At 41.5% G+C, this 19873-nt stretch overlaps 1 protein-coding gene across 1 annotated transcript; it reads left to right on the top strand.

The window, feature by feature from the left end:
• Positions 1–4430: 4430 nt before the first annotated feature.
• Positions 4431–11770, top strand: LOC108938976 (myogenesis-regulating glycosidase-like). Its single transcript, XM_018760011.2, has 4 exons — positions 4431–4670; positions 7016–7078; positions 7588–7964; positions 8469–11770. Exons 3-4 carry the CDS (start codon positions 7687–7689, stop codon positions 10258–10260), a joined length of 2070 nt encoding a protein of 689 aa, XP_018615527.1. The 5' UTR covers positions 4431–4670; positions 7016–7078; positions 7588–7686; the 3' UTR covers positions 10261–11770.
• The last annotated feature ends 8103 nt before the right edge of the window (positions 11771–19873 follow it).

Genomic DNA, 19873 nt, shown 5'->3' with positions numbered 1-19873 from the left:
TTTGTGACTCAAGTCTGTAATATGAGGAGAAAGTGTGTTTTACATTTCCTTTCAATGGAATGTTCGGTCTTTTACTTTATCTGTAATATAACTTCATTAACCCTTAGTTGTTTAGACTCTCAAATGATCAGGAATCCATTGGAGTTTGTGAATGTAAGAAGCATAATATGAAATGGCCTACCTCACGTAGGTATTCTTAAAAATGTGTGTAATGTCCCTAATGAAGAACTTTTAGATAAGAGGAATGAGTGCAAAAAAACTCTTTAAAAATTCCCATTTGGAGTTCTGCATGCATTTCTGGCTGTGTTGTTTCTGTAAATTTGCCTGCCTTTTGCAAATAAGAAATGAATTGGAGTTGGGCAATAATGTAATGCACATCACAGAGATGTTGTTTCTGCACACACAGCCAGAATAAACTTTGACACAGGCTTGTTGTCCTTAGCTGTAGCTTGTACAGTCAAGGATAACACTAGTAAGATAATAAATGATGGAATAACAAAAAAAAAAAAGCCACATATTAGACGTCTGTTTTTAATGTACATAAAACCACACCGGACACTCTTGAGTTTCCAGATTTCAAGGCTTATCAGACTTTGTCCTATGAATGCCAAATGCTTCTTCTTTAGTGTAAGTTCTCATAACTGGGTAGTTTATCATGCTTCAGTATCATACAGAAAAGGAATAGATAAGGTAGTCTCTCCATCTTCTCCAATTTACTAGAAAACTTATTGGAAAATTATTTGCAAATGTGCTCTGCTTATGGTTTACCGGTGCTTCTTTGCTACAACTTCGCTGCCATGTTTTTGCCACAAAGCCAGTTGGTCACCACTTTATCTGGAAGTAATTTTGTGCAGAACAGTTAATGTTTTGTCATGGATAATGTTAGCAAGGGCATTCAATTATTTCATAAATTTCCTGTAAAATTGTTTCCTTGCATTTCTGTTGTGGAATACTCTATCGTCGGTCTGCACAGGAAAATTCAGGAAGGGAAGTTCTCAAAACCATGTAAGTTGTCATCTATAATTTCAATAGTTAGAAGTATTAAGACCATGATTGTAGCTTTAGGGGAATGCTTATGGGTGGAGGTGGTGGAGGGCGGCATGAGCAGGATACATAGCACCAGATTTTTGTGGATTTAAATACTTTGTGATGGACAGGGTGTTGCTGTCACTTTCTTCTGAAAGTTTAGGAACATTTATGTGGACTGGAAACAAGATAATGATTGTGATATTACCTGGAATGTATGTTAAGTGATGGAAAACTTTAGTTGAAGACAGTTCTGCAAACCTGCAGATTTGTTATTAGCCAGTTACTACTGCTGATACTTGTGGCACAACTGAAGTGTTATTAATTTTGTTTGTGAGTACTACTTTTGAAATACCTTTCATTTTTTTCTTAGTATGTTTATAATTGTACGTTTGCTGGTCTCTATAAGACCAGTGCTAAGGAATAGGAAGAGATTTGTTTTCATCCTGAAAAAGATCTTAAAATGTATTATTTGGTAAAATATTTTTTGGCAGACCATAACCTTCCTTGTGAAACGTTCTAGAGTAACTGTGAAATTAATTCATATGGTTATAAATTTGTTTATGCTGACACTTTTAATTTTTGTTTTGTTTTAAATCTGTTTACATGTGTTTCTTTTGTTGAATTTATTTCATTTAGTCGCATTTTCAAGCAACAGTGGCATTTCTGTACAGCCTGAACAAAGCACCCTCACCTTGGATGAGGGCACCGTGGCTATGGTATTGCACAGGTACTGGTTCACATCATCCATTACAATAGCTAGTGACTGCATTTGTTACTGTATACAGAGTGTTACAAAATGAACACTGAACAAATTCCCTGAAGAGCATGACACTGTCTGTCTGTGCCCCCTGTCTGTGAATTAGTGTACCTGTCACAGGCTGGAGTACACTTTGTACTGTACACATCTACACAGTCACAATCCCCTGCCATCTGGCAAACATGTGAAGAGATGAGAAGTGCTGATGTACAAAGCAAAGTGTAAAATTTGTGATTTTTAAATATATATTTATTGTATATTTAATGAGATTGTTTCCCATTTCTTTCTATTCATTTGATTTTGTTCAATGATGGCTTTTAACATGTAGCAGCTTATGATTTTGTTCATGAAGGAACGTGTGGTAGGTTGTGTATGTTTCACCGTTGTTACACACAATTATATAACACATGCAGGACGAGAAAAGATGTGTTGCTAAATGTACTTTTGTGCTTCCTTATTGCAATGCAAAATTATTTTATCAAAACTGAATTATTTATGTACAGTCATTACTATTAATGTATATATTTTTTGTTTTAATGATCTCAAATATTGAGGGGAAAAAAAAACTCAAAAAGGCTGATGCTATACCTAAAAGAAAGGGAAAGAAAGACATTGCTGACTTTTTTTTTGCCAATAAGAAAACCCAGCCTCTGAACAAAACAAGCACCAAACTCAACCTCCCTGCCCCAAAGGCATACATATAAACATGCAATTGACAGTATACACATCATCCACCTTTTTTCAATATTCATTCCTGTGTAGTTATATATTGTCAAACTTTCATGTAATATGTTAAACTCATTTTTGTGTCTGAATTATGTTTTCAAATGGATTATGCCTTAATTGATTGGTTTTTGGAACATATATATTAATGCCAGTCATGTTTTTATTTATTTGAAATAAAGGATATGAAAAGTGTGTAGGGTTTTAACATAGAAACACACCCATTTTTATTCCTCTGATAATGAATATGTAAACATTTCCATCCCCGTATATAACAATGTTATTGGTCTGTGTAGTGTAACATATCAATAAATACAAAGCAAGTGGAATTGTCAGATTGTCTCTGTCTGAGTTTTTTTTTTTTGTATGTATTTCACGGACATTCAGTCGTCACTAATTGCATCACTATAATGCATTATGACAGGCTTATAAATCTTTCTTCAGGTTATACTCTGCCCTTACCAGCTGGTTTAAGATAGATTTATCCTCTCTAAATCCTGTGCCTTCTTTTCATGTATATTTTATGAACTAGTTTGTTGATATTCTTGAATATGTTCTATATTAGTAAATTCTTAATATTCATATAAAATTTTCTGTGCTAACAAGTTAGTTTTTTCTAGTGAATCCTTCTGGACAGTAACCTCACTGTGCATTATCCATCGCTGCTTAGGTTGTGGCTAGCTTTACCTTTGACTGACAAGAATTTGCTCTCTGGTGGGTCTGGGGTTCGAGTCCTGCTTGGGGTGCCTTGTGATGGACTGGCGTCCCGTCCTGGGTGCGTCCCCCTCCCCCTCCAGCCTTACGCCTTGCGTTGTGGGGTTGGATTCCGGTTCACCACGACGTCACTGTTTGAAGACTACACATGACTATTATCAGGGTTTTTTTTTTCTCCCACTTATCAAAAGTTACCAAATGTGTGGTTGTAGAACTGAAATGTTGTAGCAAGGCATGCAGTGGAACTATGAATGAACCCTTGGGCAGTGTTCTGGCCAAAGCTGATCCTTTTACTACTTTTATCTGTCCTAAATATGGTTTCTTTCATCTGACTGCCATAAAGCTTCATGACAATCCTCCACACTAGGCATCTGGCACATAGAATGAATTATCACCAGTTTCAATGAATTTCATGTGTTTTATTTGCACTTTGTACATATGTGGTATGTGCGATCAGACTCTGAAATGACTGTGGAGACTAATAAAGACCAGAAAGTGTCAAATGCCAGATTCAGCAATTCACACTTAAAAAGAGTGTGATCATTTGACGTAAGTGACTGCGACTGATAGAAGTTGGCTAAAAACTGTGAAACAAGATTATGTGATAATGATTTCTAATTGTTTTATGAACAATTATAATGGACGGTCAATTTTGGTCAGGATGGCCACCCTTTGCCCTTCACCCAAAAGCAAACAGGTCAGCCCTTATGGTAGCTCCTGAGGCCCATATTCATGTGTGGACATGATTCGTTGTTCATTTTACATTGCTTTTGCATTCTACCAGCTACGTGAAGTTTCAAGCCGAACTGATATTGTATTGAAAACAAGACACTCCATATTTTAACTACTTTAAAACTTTTGTTATGTTCAGTGTTTACCGACTGAGCTGACAGGATTTTTGGCGGGAACGGTCTAGAAAAAGCGATCGGATAAGAACGTTTTACTGTTATGAAGAGTACTTTTCTAAAAACCGGAACAAAGCCTCCATCCAGAGGCGATGGCTGTTTATGCGTCCAGGCACAAATATATTCAAAAAGGTTAGAAAAAAAAAAACACAATGAAAACATCGTGCTCAGTACTCTCGCTTTCAGAGCTATTGCAGTGTCATTGAATCTTACGACACACGGTATCGCGCGCACTCCGCGCGTCATGCAGACCAGGCACGTGACGTGAGTTAACGCTTTCGTGGGAAGATTCTGCTCGGAGAACGAGCGCCGAGCTGCACAGTCACTGAACGTCCCGCACTCGGCGGAAACGGACTTCCTTTCAGTTTTGTTTTGTCGAAGAGTGCTTCGCGCTACTCCGTTTTGGGAGTAGATGTGAACCCGCGCCGACCTCCCGCGTTTCGCACGTGAGGGAATAAACTCCGTGCGCGCGCTGTGTGTCTGCGTGATTTCGTCACGTGCATGTTGTGGAGCGACAGGCAGCTCCTCCGGGATCGGGAGCAGTAAGTACCGAGCTGGAGTTGAGGTGCAAAACAGCATTGTTTTATGGAACTTTTAGATGCATTGTTGTTTTTATTTATATATACATATATATATAAAGCAGCGGGCGACGCGTTTCCACCCGATTGCGTCCCAGGCGACTAGGACACGTCTACGCTTCCACTCACTGTTCACCTGAACTTAGTCCTGGAGGTCTCTGGTCGGAATGTCTTCTGTACAGAGGCTAATAAACGATTGTTTGTGGACTCTCTTGCAATGACTTGTATCCATTTGTTTGCGCCATAGTAATAGCTGTGTGTGTGAGCTTCTGTTCTGAGAAGTCAGCCGCGGCGGCGCGACTCGTGCAAAAGTAAAGTGGAAACTTCTTAATTCGTGAAATAGACGAGGAAGTTACATGTAATTATAGTCCAGAATTGCTATATATGTGCGTATGAGTTTTATAACGGGAATTTAGAAATACGTCGTTACAAGCGTCCTCACTTAAGTGAAATTGCTTCTTTGCGTTGCTGCGGTTCGTACATTTGCGACGGAAAGTGACTTTTGCAGTGTATCGCGTGCGTGAGCGCCCTCTACCGCGCGCGCGCAATTTTGAAAACTACGCAATAGAAGATCCTAGTCAAAAATGTTCTCAGCTCTCACTAGCGTAGCAAGTGTTTAGTCTATATGATTTCACTAGTTTTTTTTAATGTGTTTTATCACTGCTATTTTTCTATATAAATGCAAGCTCAGTATTTCCAAAATGTTAAACTGTTAATGGCCCTTTGCAACACCAATTCTTATCATAAGTGGGGGAGGGGGAGCAAGTGAGAGTGTCCCTGTAAGCAGGTGACCTAGTGGAAAATTTCACAGACAGCTGTAAATAATGGAGACATATAAAATTCAAATCGAAGGACAGCTGGGGGCGTAGTGATTAGAGCTACTGCCTTTGAACCCAAAGGTCCAGGTTTGAGTCTCACCTCCAGCTGTAGTTAGTACTCTTGAGCAAGGTACTTACCCTAAATTGCATCAGTAAAATTATCCAGCTGTATAAATGGGCAAATAGTTGTAAATACCTTAATTGTAAGTCGCTTTGGAGAAAAGCGTCAGCTAAATGAATAAACGTAACATAAAAGCTGGAGGATGCATCCCATCGCTCACCTCAGCCACAAGATGTGGAAAGGAATGTAGAAGGTAGAGGGCATGGGGGGAACATAAAGCGAAATAAAATGATGAGGTGCCCTTTGCGTCCTACTGAGGGATACGGGCACAAATTGGTTCTTCATTAATTCTCAAAACTGTACCAGCGATACTGCTGAGAACATGTGGCATGCTTCAGTCAGAGGTGACGTTGCAGAAACTAGAAAAAAGAACATTACAAACTTGATGGCGATTATTACATTGCAGTTTCCATAACGTTTGTCATTTTTTGAATTCTGCACAATAGTTTTCCACTTCTGCATCAGAGAAGAGTCCTGAGCAGAACGATGGTGCACATCGGCTGAAATGTCCGTTCATCTTGAAACACATTACGTTCACGTTTATGCATTTAGCAAAGGCTTTTCCCTTAAGCTTCATACATCTCACAAACAATTAAAAAGCAGCTCTGACTTCTACTAATAATGCTTTCCAATTTGCAACTGCTTGAATTAAAATTTCAAGACTAAGCGCTAATTCAGTTTTCTTACCCAGATGGGAGTTAAATATTAACTTTACACTTGATAACGTTTTTAAAATGGGCATGTCAGTTGTTTTGAACGTGTTTTCTCATAGCAGTCTGTAATTATTGCCTTATTTGTTGCCATTATGATACAGATATATTTCTGTATCCAGCAGGTTAACGCTGATCACATTTCACTGTTACACAGAAGCCCCAATGATGCAATTCTTTGGTGTTTCTGCTTTTTAATTTGTGTGTATTGAATTACTTTAATGTTATGTTTTTATTTTTTGTCATTTATTTTATAAGGCTTAACTTCTGAGTCCTCTTTGTGACTCCTTAATACTCCGCAGGCCTTATTTTCCACCCTTGATTATTGGTTTGGCCTCCGAAGCCAATAACAGGGGGATGACATTGTGTTGTTCATTTACTAGTTGCTCACGTCTTATTGACTTTAACCTGAAATGAGTAATGAAGTCAATAGAATTGTGGCTTTACTTTTTTAAAGTAAAGGTATTGTCTGTATTATGTTTTTGTCCTTTTTCCACTTTGTGTGTAGCCTTTTGTGTCCATCCAAAAAGTCATAAGTACTCTTAGCTTTCTCTTTAAGTGGTTTGATGCAGTGAAGTTCTGACATGCTGACTTCAGTCTTTGTGCAGACAGCAGCTTTTGAGACCTGCTGATGTGGTGTTTTTTCTTGCGCCTTTCCAGTTTTTCTGGACCATCGCATAATGGCGTAAGAAAACAGAGCAAGAACACCCTGCCGCTGTCCCTGTGAGTTGGCTGGCGACTTTGCTGTGTTTGTATGCATCCAAATGAAGGTTTTCCGTGAAGGTTCCTGCCCTGTTGTGTATTGCTCCTGAACAGGGCTTCACTGTATCCCTAGAATAATTTAATATTTTGTAGCTTCATAACTAGTTTCTCTAGCTTAAATTTTGTCATTTCTAAAGCTTGGGTTTCAAGATTGTTGTTAAAATAATTTAATTTTTTGGTCCCCTTATAGGATATGGCAAAGGCTAGAATTATTTTGCTCTCTTACTGTTGTGGTTATTACCATTATTATTAATTCACTTAGCTGATACTTTTCTCCAGAGTGACTCACAATGTTTGGCCAAATGTACAAACCACTTTTTTACTTTTTTTTTTAACCTGTTTATATAGCCAGTTCAGGAAGTAGTATGCGCAAGGGTTAGGGTTAGGGTACATCAGCAGGAACAAGTTTTCAACCTCTTTAATTGCAAGATGAGGGTTTTAACCACTATGCCACCTGCTTATATTTTCAGGTCACAAGAGCCCGTCAGTGCTCACATGACTCCAGACAGGTGTATGTACGCCCAGTCCCCAGAGTTTTAAGGAAGATCCTGTGAAAGCTGGTCATCAACATGTACCAGGTGGTAGTGGCTGGGGCAGAAAGCCCTAACGTGGGTCCTGTAGGCGGTGTGCCATCCAAACAGAAGAAGCTGGGAAGAGAAGGTCGTCATCTGATGGGAGCCGGTGTTCTTGGGCTGCTCCTGGTGATTGCAGCTGTGGCAGCCTGGTGCTACTACACAGCTTCTCTGCGTAAGGCTGACCAGCTGAAGACAGAGCTGCTGGACCTCAGAAGAGATGGTTTCACCATTCGCAACCAGACGGGAGCTGTAGTGTTTCGCATGGCCTTCAGGTTCGTTTCCTTCTGGTTAAGTACTGCGTCAGTCACCTTGTCTGCTTTTCCATTTGTGTATTCTTTCTGTTTTCCTGTAAGCCATTGAGTTTTATATATATTTGTGTGTGCATGCATCCAGTAGAAAATTTACAGATGTAAATCTTTATTTTCCTGCCCATTTCTGTTTGAATAAATGTATGAAAATCTAAATTCAGGGTCAAATTTAATTCTCACTTTTTACATAAATATTTCTGGACTGCATGTTGAGAGCAAACATTCTGAGGTTAGGCCTACTGTGTTAAAAATTCTTAATTATTGTTTTAACAGAAATAATATAGCATACATACAGTATACTAATAGTAAAAACTGTCTTGTTTCTGTTTTACAGTTGAGATTGCAATCATATTTGATAAATACGTTTGTATTTCCTGCACATTTTCGATAACTATTGTAAAACTTGACTGAAATGACCGTTTTTAAATTTATTTCATTTATTTTAGTTTGTTTGTTTGTTATATGTAGGTCAGGAGCGCTTGACCTGGATTCATGCACAAACACCAGAGTGATGCTTAACTGTGAACGGTCGAATGTGGGGCCACTCAACTTCTTCATTCAGGTGGTGAGGCCCAGGGACACAGTGATGTGCTACCGGGTGCGCTGGGAGGAACTGGTAGCTGGTCAGCCAGTGGAGCATGCCATGTCCTACAACGGTTCACATTGGTATGGCGGGGCTGAAAGTGCCTCTCAACATTGGCCTATCCTTTTAGCAGGACAACAGGAGCCTGAGCCCTTTGTCACCAGTGACATCAACTCGAACCGGCAACAATTTGGTGGCATCCTGGAACGTTACTGGCTCTCCTCCAATGCTGTAGCTATCAAGATCAATGACTCCGTGCCATTCCACTTAGGATGGGACGATATAGCGCAAACCATGCGTTTCCAGGCCAGGTATCAGGACACCCTGTATAAACCACTTCCAGGGCAGGAGCCACTGGCAGAGCTGAGCTACCGAGTGTGTGTGGGCTCCGATGTCACCTCCATCCATAAGTATATGGTCAGGCGCTACTTCAACAAGCCCAACAAAGTTCCTTGTGAGGATGTGTTCCGTCACCCCATCTGGTCCACGTGGGCTCTGCACAAGACCAGCGTTGACCAGGAGAAGGTGCTGACATATGCAGCCAACATCCAAAAGTATAACTTCAACTGGAGCCACCTGGAGCTGGATGACCGCTATACAAGCAAATATGGGGAGTTTGAGTTTGATCCAGTAAAGTTTCCCAATGCCACCGCCATGTTCCAGAAACTGAAGGCCAGTGGTTTCCGGGTGTCCCTGTGGACACATCCCTTTGTTAACTATGACTCGGCCAACTTCGGTGTAGGTGTGAAAAGGGGGTTTTTTGTGCGGGAGCCCACCGGTAAACTGCCAGCGTTGGTGAGCTGGTGGAATGGTATTGGTGGCATCCTTGATTTCACCAACCCAGAGACCCGCGACTGGTATGCCTCACAACTGCGGGCTCTTAAATCAAAATATGATGTGGCCTCCTTTAAGTTTGATGCTGGGGAGACTAGCTACCTGCCCTGGAAGTTCAGTTCCCTGGTCCCTCTGCATGACCCTAGCACCTTCACCCGTCGTTACACTGAAATGGCTATCCCCTTCAATGACCGCGCCGAGCTTCGGGTGGGCTACCAGTCCCAGAACATCTCTTGCTTCTTCCGTCTCATTGATCGTGACTCCGTCTGGGGCTATGAGCTAGGGCTTAAATCCCTCATCCCCACAGTGCTGACCATCAGCATACTGGGCTACCAGTTCATCCTGCCGGACATGATTGGCGGCAGCGTGCACCCTAATCACACTTACAGTAACGGACAGCTCCCAGACCGGGAACTATACATTCGTTGGCTGGAACTTTCAGCTTTCATGCCAGCCATGCAGTTCTCCATCCCACCCTGGGAGTATGATGACAAAGTTGTCCAGATTGCCCAGAAGTTCACTGCTCTGCATGAGACCCTTGTAGCCCCCCGTGTACTGGAGCTGGCTGGAGAAGTGGTGGACACGGGGGACCCAATCATACGGCCCTTGTGGTGGATTGCCACTCACGATGCGACTGCTTACAAAATTGACTCGCAGTTCTTGATAGGAAATGACCTCATGGTGGCCCCAGTGCTTGAGCCTGGCAAACAAGAGAGAGACATCTACCTCCCAGCTGGAAGGTGGCAGAGTTACAAAGGGGAGTATTTTGACAAGGGTCCTATGTACCTTACGGACTACCCTGTAGACCTGGATGAGATTGCTTATTTTGTGTGGACACAGTAAGGTAGAAATTGAGCTACCAAGGATGTAAATTCCCCCCATTTTGTCTAACGTTGACATTGTGAAATCTGTTTTAGAGGGCACAATAGGTCTACTCGGTTTATTTTCCTCCTCAATTTAAAAATTGATTGAGAATGTTTTTAACTGCTATAATTTGTTGGATCTGTGCAATATCTGAACATCCTTATCTAAGACTATCTCAGGCAGTTTTCATGTTGGTCTAATTTATTTGCAGTTGTTTGAAATACAGATGCATTTAATGACTTCCATTAACATCCAGTATACCTCTGAATTGAATACTGGAGAACTTTATTAAAGATACTTTGCATGTTGTGAAGATTCTACTTTTAAGAATGTGTTTTACTCCTGAACAATAATGTTACTACTCATCACAAGAGACAATACTGTCCTTGAATTTACTGCAGTGCCTCTCCATGTACCTTTTTATGTTCTTGTAAAGTGGGGTTCAAGTAACAGAAGATTGTGCTTTGCACGCTTTCTTTCCAAGCACTTGATGGTTTTTATGTTTTCACGCAATGTTATCATTGGCGTAACCACCATAATCTCCCACCTCTGCCACTGCTGTACAGATCACTTTACAGGCCTGAACAGTTCCAGTACCACACAGAACTTGTAGGACCACTCTGAGGCCCTGGTGATCTCGATTAGCGTCAGCTGTATGTTAGTTTACTATTATGTTGCTATAAGCGTTATTGAAGTTTATGTAACATTCTGTCAGCTGCAACACTGTCCGTGACCCCTTATTTTGATTCCCCTCCCCCCAGTTACGTAAATTGGTTTTCTGGAAATTCAAGGGAGATGCTCTCAGGGAAGTTAGATTGTGGAAACGCGTTGCTTCAGAAGCTAGTGTTAATGTTTTTCTGGAGCAGTATATTAAAGCTATTTCCATGATCATGTAAACAGGTCATGCAGAGTCAGTAACACAGAAGACCATTATCTGAACAGCCTTAAAAAAAGAAAGTTTGTCATTTGTTGATTGCAACCACCATATAACATTTTTTGTGCACAACTAAAAATCCTGTTACGTTTTATCATCCATTAAGTTAAAGCACACCAAGGCTATAATAAGGGATAACAAAATGCTGCACATTGTGCAAGCTGTTCTTTAAATGAGGTAATTTTTTGTAAGGTTTTATCAGTAACTTCAAAGTTCATCCAAAGTGTATGTGTCTGTGGGTTACTACTCATAGATGGGAGTTGCCTGTAAATCCATCCGGCTTCCAACCACATGTTGAATCATCAGTAACAGTGCAGTTAGTATTTGGTGTAATGGCCCATGATTTTACTCCTTGAATTGCAAGAAGGGTGACATTCCCAGGAACACTGGACAAGGAACTGCACATATTGTTTACTTCTGCTTTGCTCCATGCACCATATGTGCACTTTTTTTTTTTATTACTGACTGCTCCTAAGGGACCTTCCGAAGTACAATAGTACAAAAATAAATGTGTACTGTAATTGTAAGTACTATAGAAGCTTCCTGATTTGTCTGTTACGGGGTGTTAATCTGTAAACAGTTGAAACAAGAGTTTGTGTTGATGTATGGTCTTTTTACAAACACAGTTGCCTTTTTTCTTTTTTCTTTTTTTAATTCTGTATCATTTCAAATTGTCTGTATGGCAATTCAGTCTTAACCCTGTTTAGAAACTTGAGTTCCTTGTATGTCCTAGAAAATCGTGCGTTATATTTTGCTTTGGAGGACCATCGCTGCAGTTCATCGTGTTTTGGTTTACTTAAGAATCGCACGTCTGCAACTATGTGTCTTATTCTCCTAATGTAATGCACAAATTGTATTTTCTATGAGATGTATGTCACTTTGGAGGAAAGCGTCTGCTAAATGATAAATGTAAATTGTCATTTGAAAGTCATTCTTTTTAAGGCATATCCATTCTCCTTTTCACATAATCTGAAACCAAATAAAATCAATAATGGTTTTTCTTTTCAAGAGCAGCATGGTAATATCAGCAATGTAAATCAGTGGGGGCAAATTGTGTAATTTGAGTATTGTTATGGGGGGCACAGTGGGTTGGACCAGGTCCTGCTCTCCGGTGGGTCTGGGGTTCGAGTCCCGCTTGGGGTGCCTTGCGACAGACTGGCGTCCTGTCCTGGGTGTGTCCCCTCCCCCTCCGGCCTTACGCCCTTTGTTGCCAGGTTAGGCTGTGGCCCCCCGTGACCTCAAATGGGACAAGCGGTTCAGAAAATTGTGTGTGTGTGTGTGGGGAGTATTGTTATTAGAGTAATATTTGTCCCATTGTTGCAGGAATTAGTGGGAGGAAGACTATCTTTATTCTAATTATGAAATTTTTACGTTAATGTGTAAACTTGAATGATGACTTGATTGTACCACTTCCAAGCTGATCCAGTAATATTTCACTGGAACATTTTATTTAATGTGTAAGTTGCAACATTCAGTGGAATAAATGGCCATTTTGTTACTTCTTGCAGTGTTATGCACATTTTTCATTAACATAACATTTTGATCATTGTAATGTTCACTGGATCTTGTATTACAGCAGTGGGCCTTGTCAGCTGTTGGTTCAATCTCTACTCCCTGTTGGCTGACACACTTTTATTGGGCATAAATTATTACATGGAGTAGTCTGTTTCAGATGTGGGTATAGTGAAACTGCAATTAAACTGCCCTTTAAATACTGGGTTCTATATGAGGTTCTACTTTCACAGGCTGATGTAATAAAAGTTGTATTTCAGCTACCCTAATAATTGGGGAAGGGATTTACTCTGCTTTTTTTTTTTTTTTTTTTTTTTTTTTTTTTTTGGTGACTCGTAACAGAGGCGGGTCTTTTGATGTTTTATGGATAAAGCTTCTTTGTCTACCAAAAGATTTTTCCCCTCCTGCTGTGGTACTGTTTTCTTTGCCAGTGTTTTCAGATTTCAGCTGATGGCTCATATAGCCTCAAGAACCTGTCTGCTTTATCCATTTCAGTACCTGCAGACATGTTAAGGAATTTGATATCGATGGCAGGCAACCTACAGACAGTTTCATGTTTTGCTGTCAGGATAAAAACCAGTGGACGTAGTTGGAAATTATATCGTGACAATGACAACAATGAGACGACAGTTTACTTTATCATTTCGTTACAGCGAAAAGTAGACTTTGACCACATGGTTGCTAGTCAGATGTACCTTGGAAACAGAGCATCCAAGTCATTTCAAGAAATTCAGTTATTTTAGTACAGTGCCCTTCTCTACAGGTTGTGTCAGAGCACTTACCAGAATAATTCAGAGAAAAGGGACCTGCAGTAGTGGACAACAGTTGAAAACAAAAGGGGGAAATGCAAAGGCATAATGGAGCTGAACTACAGAGAAACTATTGAGGTGGGAAGAGCTGCTATATTTCTGCATATAGCATAGACCTGACCTGTGGACACAATGTGTTGTTTAGTTTTCTGATGGAAAATATTAATCCAGCTGCAAGTTTATTTTTATACCTTAGTCTCGTCAACTGTTCTCTTCCTGTCTGGGAGCCACCTGTTTGTCCCAAAGTAATTACTGGATTATTGATTGGCTAAAGGTTTGCTTTTAATTCAGCTCTAAGTTTTATGCATATTTTAATTTGTAGCGGGTTATTAGGGAGTCGCTTTTTAATGCCCTTTGTAATTTTTTTCATCAAGAAATTTATGTGAGGATAGGGACAAAACTTCTTTTCCCTTAAAAAGAAAAGGGGAACCAGTAGAGAATATAGTAGGTCCTTTATACAGTAGTATTGCTTGTTTAGAAATTGCCCAGCTGTATAAAGGGGTGAAAAATGTCAGTAGAGTAGCATACAAACTTCATATTGTAAGTTGCTTTATAGAAAAGTTTCAGCTAAATTAATAAGTGATCACAGATTGAGACAGTGACAGCACGCTGATGGGGGAGAATGTCATATCTTAAACATTTTAATTACTCACCAGTATAAATTACATATTTCCCTTTTTACATGAAAAAATGCCAAATAGATTAGCTGGTCATGGTTCTCGGTCTCGGAAACAAAGTGTAAAGAGGGACAAGCGGTACGACTATTACTGTGGCCTAATGAACTGTATCATGTTTTGTTTTTCTACAGTTCTGTACTTCTGAGTGATTCCTCGTAAATTGCAGACTCTAAATTGTTCTTGATTTGTGTGTCTGTGACTGAATGAGTGAGATTTCCCACCTCATGGATGGAAAGTTATATGTGTTACAGTATTATACTTGCTGTTCTGTGAAAGCACTACCTTATGTTATCCCACAAAGTTCATATGGAGAGACAACACACACACAGTGGCTGAAGCCACTTGTCCCCATGTGGGGGTCGCGGCGAGCCGGAGCCTAAGCCGGCAACACAGGGCGTAAGGCTGGAGGGGGAGGGGACACACCCAGGACGGCATGCCAGTCCATCACAAGGCACGTCAAGTGGGACTTGAGCCTCAGACCCACCAGAGAGCAGGACCCAGTCAAACCCACTGCGCCACCACACCCCCATGAAGAGACGGTTATTCCCCAATTTTGTTTATACCAGCTGTATCAGTTGCCCAGTCAATGGAAGCTCAGGCAGAGCTTTGACTCTCTTACTTCGGACACATCGTGTGGAGAGAACAGTCAACGGAAAAGGACATCATGCTGGAGAAGGCAGAAGGTACGAGATGTACCATGCTGAGCTGGGGACTCAAGGTACAGCAACAATACCATTATTATTTGTAAACTGAAGTAGACTTAATCTAGAATGCCCAGGAGGGGCGGGAAACCACTGGCCCTTGGACCCCCAGAGGTTTTTTCTCCCCCGACTTTCAGTTGGGAGTTTTTATTCCTTTCCTCCGTGGCCAGTAGGCTTACATATAGCTCTATAAAAGTACTATATTACGGTAACCAGCAGTCAACTGTCTTCTTTGTTTCTTACCTGATGTATTTGGTTTTCTTGCAGAATGCCTGTGTTAAAGCGCTCTATAAAAATGAATTGAATTGAAAAGGTCAACATAGAAGAGGAAGGCCAGTGGATCGACGCAATCACCACAGCCACAGGTGCCCCTCTTTGAAGTCTTAGCTGGTTGGCAGAAGACCAGATGCTTTTGAGGACAACTAATCCATAGAGTTGCCATGAGTCGACAAGGACGGCATCTAAGTCGTGCTTTGACTAAGTCGTGCTTTCTTCAATTAAGAAGCATAGCTAAAATGCGGCGATTCCTTTGTAGACGGGATTCTGAGAAACTGGTTCATGCTTTTGTTTCCAGCAGGCTGGATTACTGTAATGCTTTATTGTCGGGTTGTCCGTACCAGATTGTATCCAGGCTACAGTTGGTACAAAATGCTGCTATGAGAATTGTTACTAGAACTAGGAAGTACGACCATATAACACCGGTACTTAAATACTTGCATTGGCTCCCGGTCTCTTATAGAGTTTATTATAAAATCCTACTGTTGACCTATAAGGCAATACATGGCATTGCTCCGGCTTACCTTTGTGAGATCATTAATTTTTATATCCCAGGACGATTTCTCCGTTCATTAGATGCAGGTTACCTTAAAGTACCTGTGATCGATAAGACTTCAGTAGGAGGTCGCGCCTTTAGTTATAGAGCACCTAAACTGTGGAATAGTCTACCAGTTACTGTCAGAAATGCCCCATCTATTTCTGTTTTCAAATCCCGACTTAAGACTTATATGTTCACTCAGGCATTCCACCTCGTAATGTAATTCGACCTGCCTTGGTTATTTATTTTATCACCTTTACAAAAATGCATTTTAAATTTACTTAAGTAACAAATTACTAACTCTGTTCTATCTTCTCGTTGAGCACTACCTTGCTACATAAGACCTGAGGAGGCCGGCCTGTGGTGACAGACGAATCCCATGCTGACAGAGGGTGATGTCCATCCGCTGTGACGATCGAGATGTTCCACGTCGAGCCGGGGATCCAAGATGCCATTTACCAACATTATAATTACTTGTTACACACTGGCTTACAAATTGTTACTTTCTAGAATGCCCAGGAGGGGTGGGAAACCACTGGCCTGTGAACCCCTAGAGGTTTTTTTTCCTCCCTCAACCTTCAGTTGGTTGTTTTTGTTCCTTTCCCCAGTGGCCAGTAGGTATACTTATAGCTCTATAATAAGTTCTTCATTATAGTAGCCATTAGTTGACTGTCGTCTTTGTTTGTATCAATTTTTCTTGCTATATGCCTGTGTTAAAGCACTTTGTGTCACTGCGTGAGAAGAGCGCTCTATAAATAATAATAATAATAATAATAATAAATCTAACAAGAGTTGCCCAGTTCCAACATGATAATGTGCCACTGTTACCAAAAGCTAGAGGTCAAGCTCCTCGACTAAATACCACTACTAAAAACACTACATGGAGCTCATTGGAAGTCGCTTTGGAGAAAAGCGTCTGCTAAACGAATAAATGTAAATGTATGTAAATGTGCCACGGTGAATAGAGTGAGTAGATGCGAATCCCGCGCCAAACCTGCGCTTTTTGCAGTTCCGGTTCTCACCAATAGATGGCGACGTTCGCTCTGAAACGCGCGAGAAAGGATCGTCAGTGATGCAATTTTTACTCCTGAAGAGTAAAAATCTGGTCACTGTCTGGCCAGAAAAAAAACATCCGATTTAATGTTTGCTTATGGTTTTGATTAAAAAATAAGGTTATTTTTCACATTTTTTTATTCAAGCAGAATGCACTTGGGGAACCACAATATATGCATGCTTAAGGGGCCCGAAATATATTTTATGATGTGTAACATTTTCAACGAGTACAGTTACTTTTGATTCAACTCACCTTGCACCATTGATTTGTATGCTGATTGTGTAAGGAAGGCAGGGGTCCGAGAGAATTAGCTTACATTTACATTTACTTATCTGGCAGAAACTTTTCTCCAAAAAGGGCTCACAGTTCAGGGTTTACACTAGTGCGCTGAACACGACACAAATATTTACATGTGTTACAGATACAAACATGCACTACGTGTTCAATAGGTCGCATCCCCCTGTACGATCAAAATGTTGACTTAATACATACTGTATTACGTTCCGGTAATAGTAACTATGGTAGATAACTATGCAGCAATTATGAAAGTCAAGATGTTGTAACGTCACTGTGTGCCATCCAGTAAGGGACTTGAAGCTTTCATTAGTGCAATAGCTTGAAACGAACATGCAATCCGCTGAAATGTAGTTTTGGGTGTCTTTGTGTGGAACTGTGCAGGATGAAGGCCAACCGACCAGTCCTTTTTAACCATAAAACATAACAATAACGAAGTGTGCCTGTACAGAAGGAAAATACTGAAAACCATGCATGATTCCTTTCATACAAATTAATATATTCCATAGCTGTCCATTTTACACTGTTATACATACTTATAAAAGAAATATATAGCATATTTAATAAATGTAAACAATTTTCTTACCCAGACCTTAGTTTAATGTTTTTCCCTGCTGCAAATATTAGCAGTACTGTGATTTATTATAATTATGACCGACAATTTCCCCAATATATAATTTAATACAATAAGCAGTACATTTTGTAATCCAGCTCATGTTTTTTAGTAGTAGGTGTTTCTCCGTTTACTTGATTACTTCTTCTTTGATTTGTTTCCTTAATAAACAACGTACTGGTTATTAGTTATCTCCTCATCACTGCAATATATGCAACTTGGTGGAAATGCCACAGATAAAAAAGAAAACATCAGTGGATCGCTTATAATTGTGCTAATTATGAGATTGGAGGTTGTAATTAAGGAGAGATTAAACCAGAATTTTTCAAAATTTTGCTTTAAGTTCTTCAGCTCTACAGGTGTGTGCAGGTCTGTGCGTGTGTGGAGGGGAGGTGGTCTGTCCAGTTCAAAGCCTCATCCCAGCATCTGTCCGTTGCCCTTTACCAAGAACGCAACACCGAAACAGCCTGCTGTTCGCCTGTCCTTATGTGACCCTCCTGCTCTGAACCTTTCTGCGCACAGCTGTCCATCCTTGGATCTGAGCGCTGGCATCTGACTCTGTCCAGTCCTGCCATCTGACACTGTGGAGGTGGGTGGTCACTCAGACCGCCGTGTCCGTCCTCGGCTCACAGACACGGCAGTCCATCTCTCCGTCCTCGGTCCTGCGGCTTCACGGGGGCCCGTCCTCTCCCTCAATCCGTCCTGAGCCTCACTTCTGGATTTTTGTCCATCAGAGGAACAGCGATCCGTCACTTCACCTGCTCTTCAGAGGCTGCGCTCTGCATGAAGAAAGTGCCGGTCATTAGCAGTGCAGGCAGGATGAAAAATGAGTTCATTTACAGGCAAGCCCCGAGAGCGTGGCAACACCAGAGCCCCCCTTTTTATCTTTATTTGTCTGAACAGGAAAAGAGGAGGAGTGGGAGTGGTGAGGGGGTGCAGTTACTCAGCTAATTCTGAGGCGTGCAGCTTGGGGCGGAAACAGCTGCATCCCGGGACCATCCACGGAATGCGGGGGACAAGGAGGATGACAGGGGACGTGGTGTCATCCATCAGCCAGAAGTCTCGCGTGCTGAGCGGCTCCTGCCATCGCTCATGCCCAGGCCAGCTGTCAGCACCTCCCTCCCCATCATCGTCCTCACCCTGACTGTCATCGCTGGCAGAAGGATTCGTATTGTCGCCGCCATCATCGGTACAAGATGCAGCAGGAACATGTTTAAGCAAGCATGGCGGGGACAGCGAGACTGTCAGGCGTACCGCCGAGTTACAGTCGCTCTCATACCGCGGTGTCACTTCCTGTAAACAGCTCATATACACGTTTAGATCAGGCAGGTTCCTGTCCCTGCAGTACAGGTGAGCAGCCGCAAGGCATGTAGTTAACTGTTTAGGGAAGAATTTGCATATGTGGTTCAGTGCCACTATGCAGACAAAAGCTGAGCGCCACACAAGTGCCCCCTAGTGGGCAGTCCTAGCACTTCTCGAAGTGCGTTTGTCTCCAAGTGCGAATCAGAGAAGTTCACACCACCCCACTCCCGCTGCGCAAGACCTGCGCGGCTTTCCCCCCCAGCGGCACCGGAGCAGCTAAACTCTTTTAAATAAATTAATACGAGACCGTCTTTGAACTGCTAATGTGTGCGAAACAAAACTGCCCACAAGATTTGGGGACGGACTAGTCTGAAAGGTCACTCATTTAATGAATCCAATTACTGGCACCTCACAGGTTTTCTGTGGAGGGAAGAGGAGACCTGCAGTCTGCGTGTGGGCGCCATGCTGAGACAAAGAGCGCCATGACAGGAGCGGAAGGAAAGAGAAGGAGTCCCGGGGACGCTGGCTGCGCCCTGACGCTTTCTTCATTAGGCCAGAAAACCTGCTGACAGCTTTTTTTTTTTTCTTCTCCTTTCTTTTTGGCCACGAAACCTCGACGACTGATAGCACGGGAAAGAGAAGAGTCTGCAAGGAAAAGGGAGCATCGGGATAATAAAACGCCTCTTATCTCTTACAGCTTTATTGGAACAGGACAGGCTGGGGGGGCTGAAGAGGTTCCACTGAAACCGGAGAACAAAATTCATGGAAAACTGCAAGTGACACATGCAAATGCAGGAAAGGTGGGAGAACAAGAGTCAGGATAAAGTAACTAATACAGACTTTGCAGGGCAGTGGCAACCGGGGACAGCTGCTACGGTAGTG

Source organism: Scleropages formosus, chromosome 17, assembly GCF_900964775.1.
Source record: "Scleropages formosus chromosome 17, fSclFor1.1, whole genome shotgun sequence".
Taxonomy (NCBI): Eukaryota; Metazoa; Chordata; class Actinopteri; order Osteoglossiformes; family Osteoglossidae; genus Scleropages; species Scleropages formosus.
Note: the sequence above shows the minus strand (reverse complement) of the source record. Positions and strands in the feature narration are given on the sequence as shown.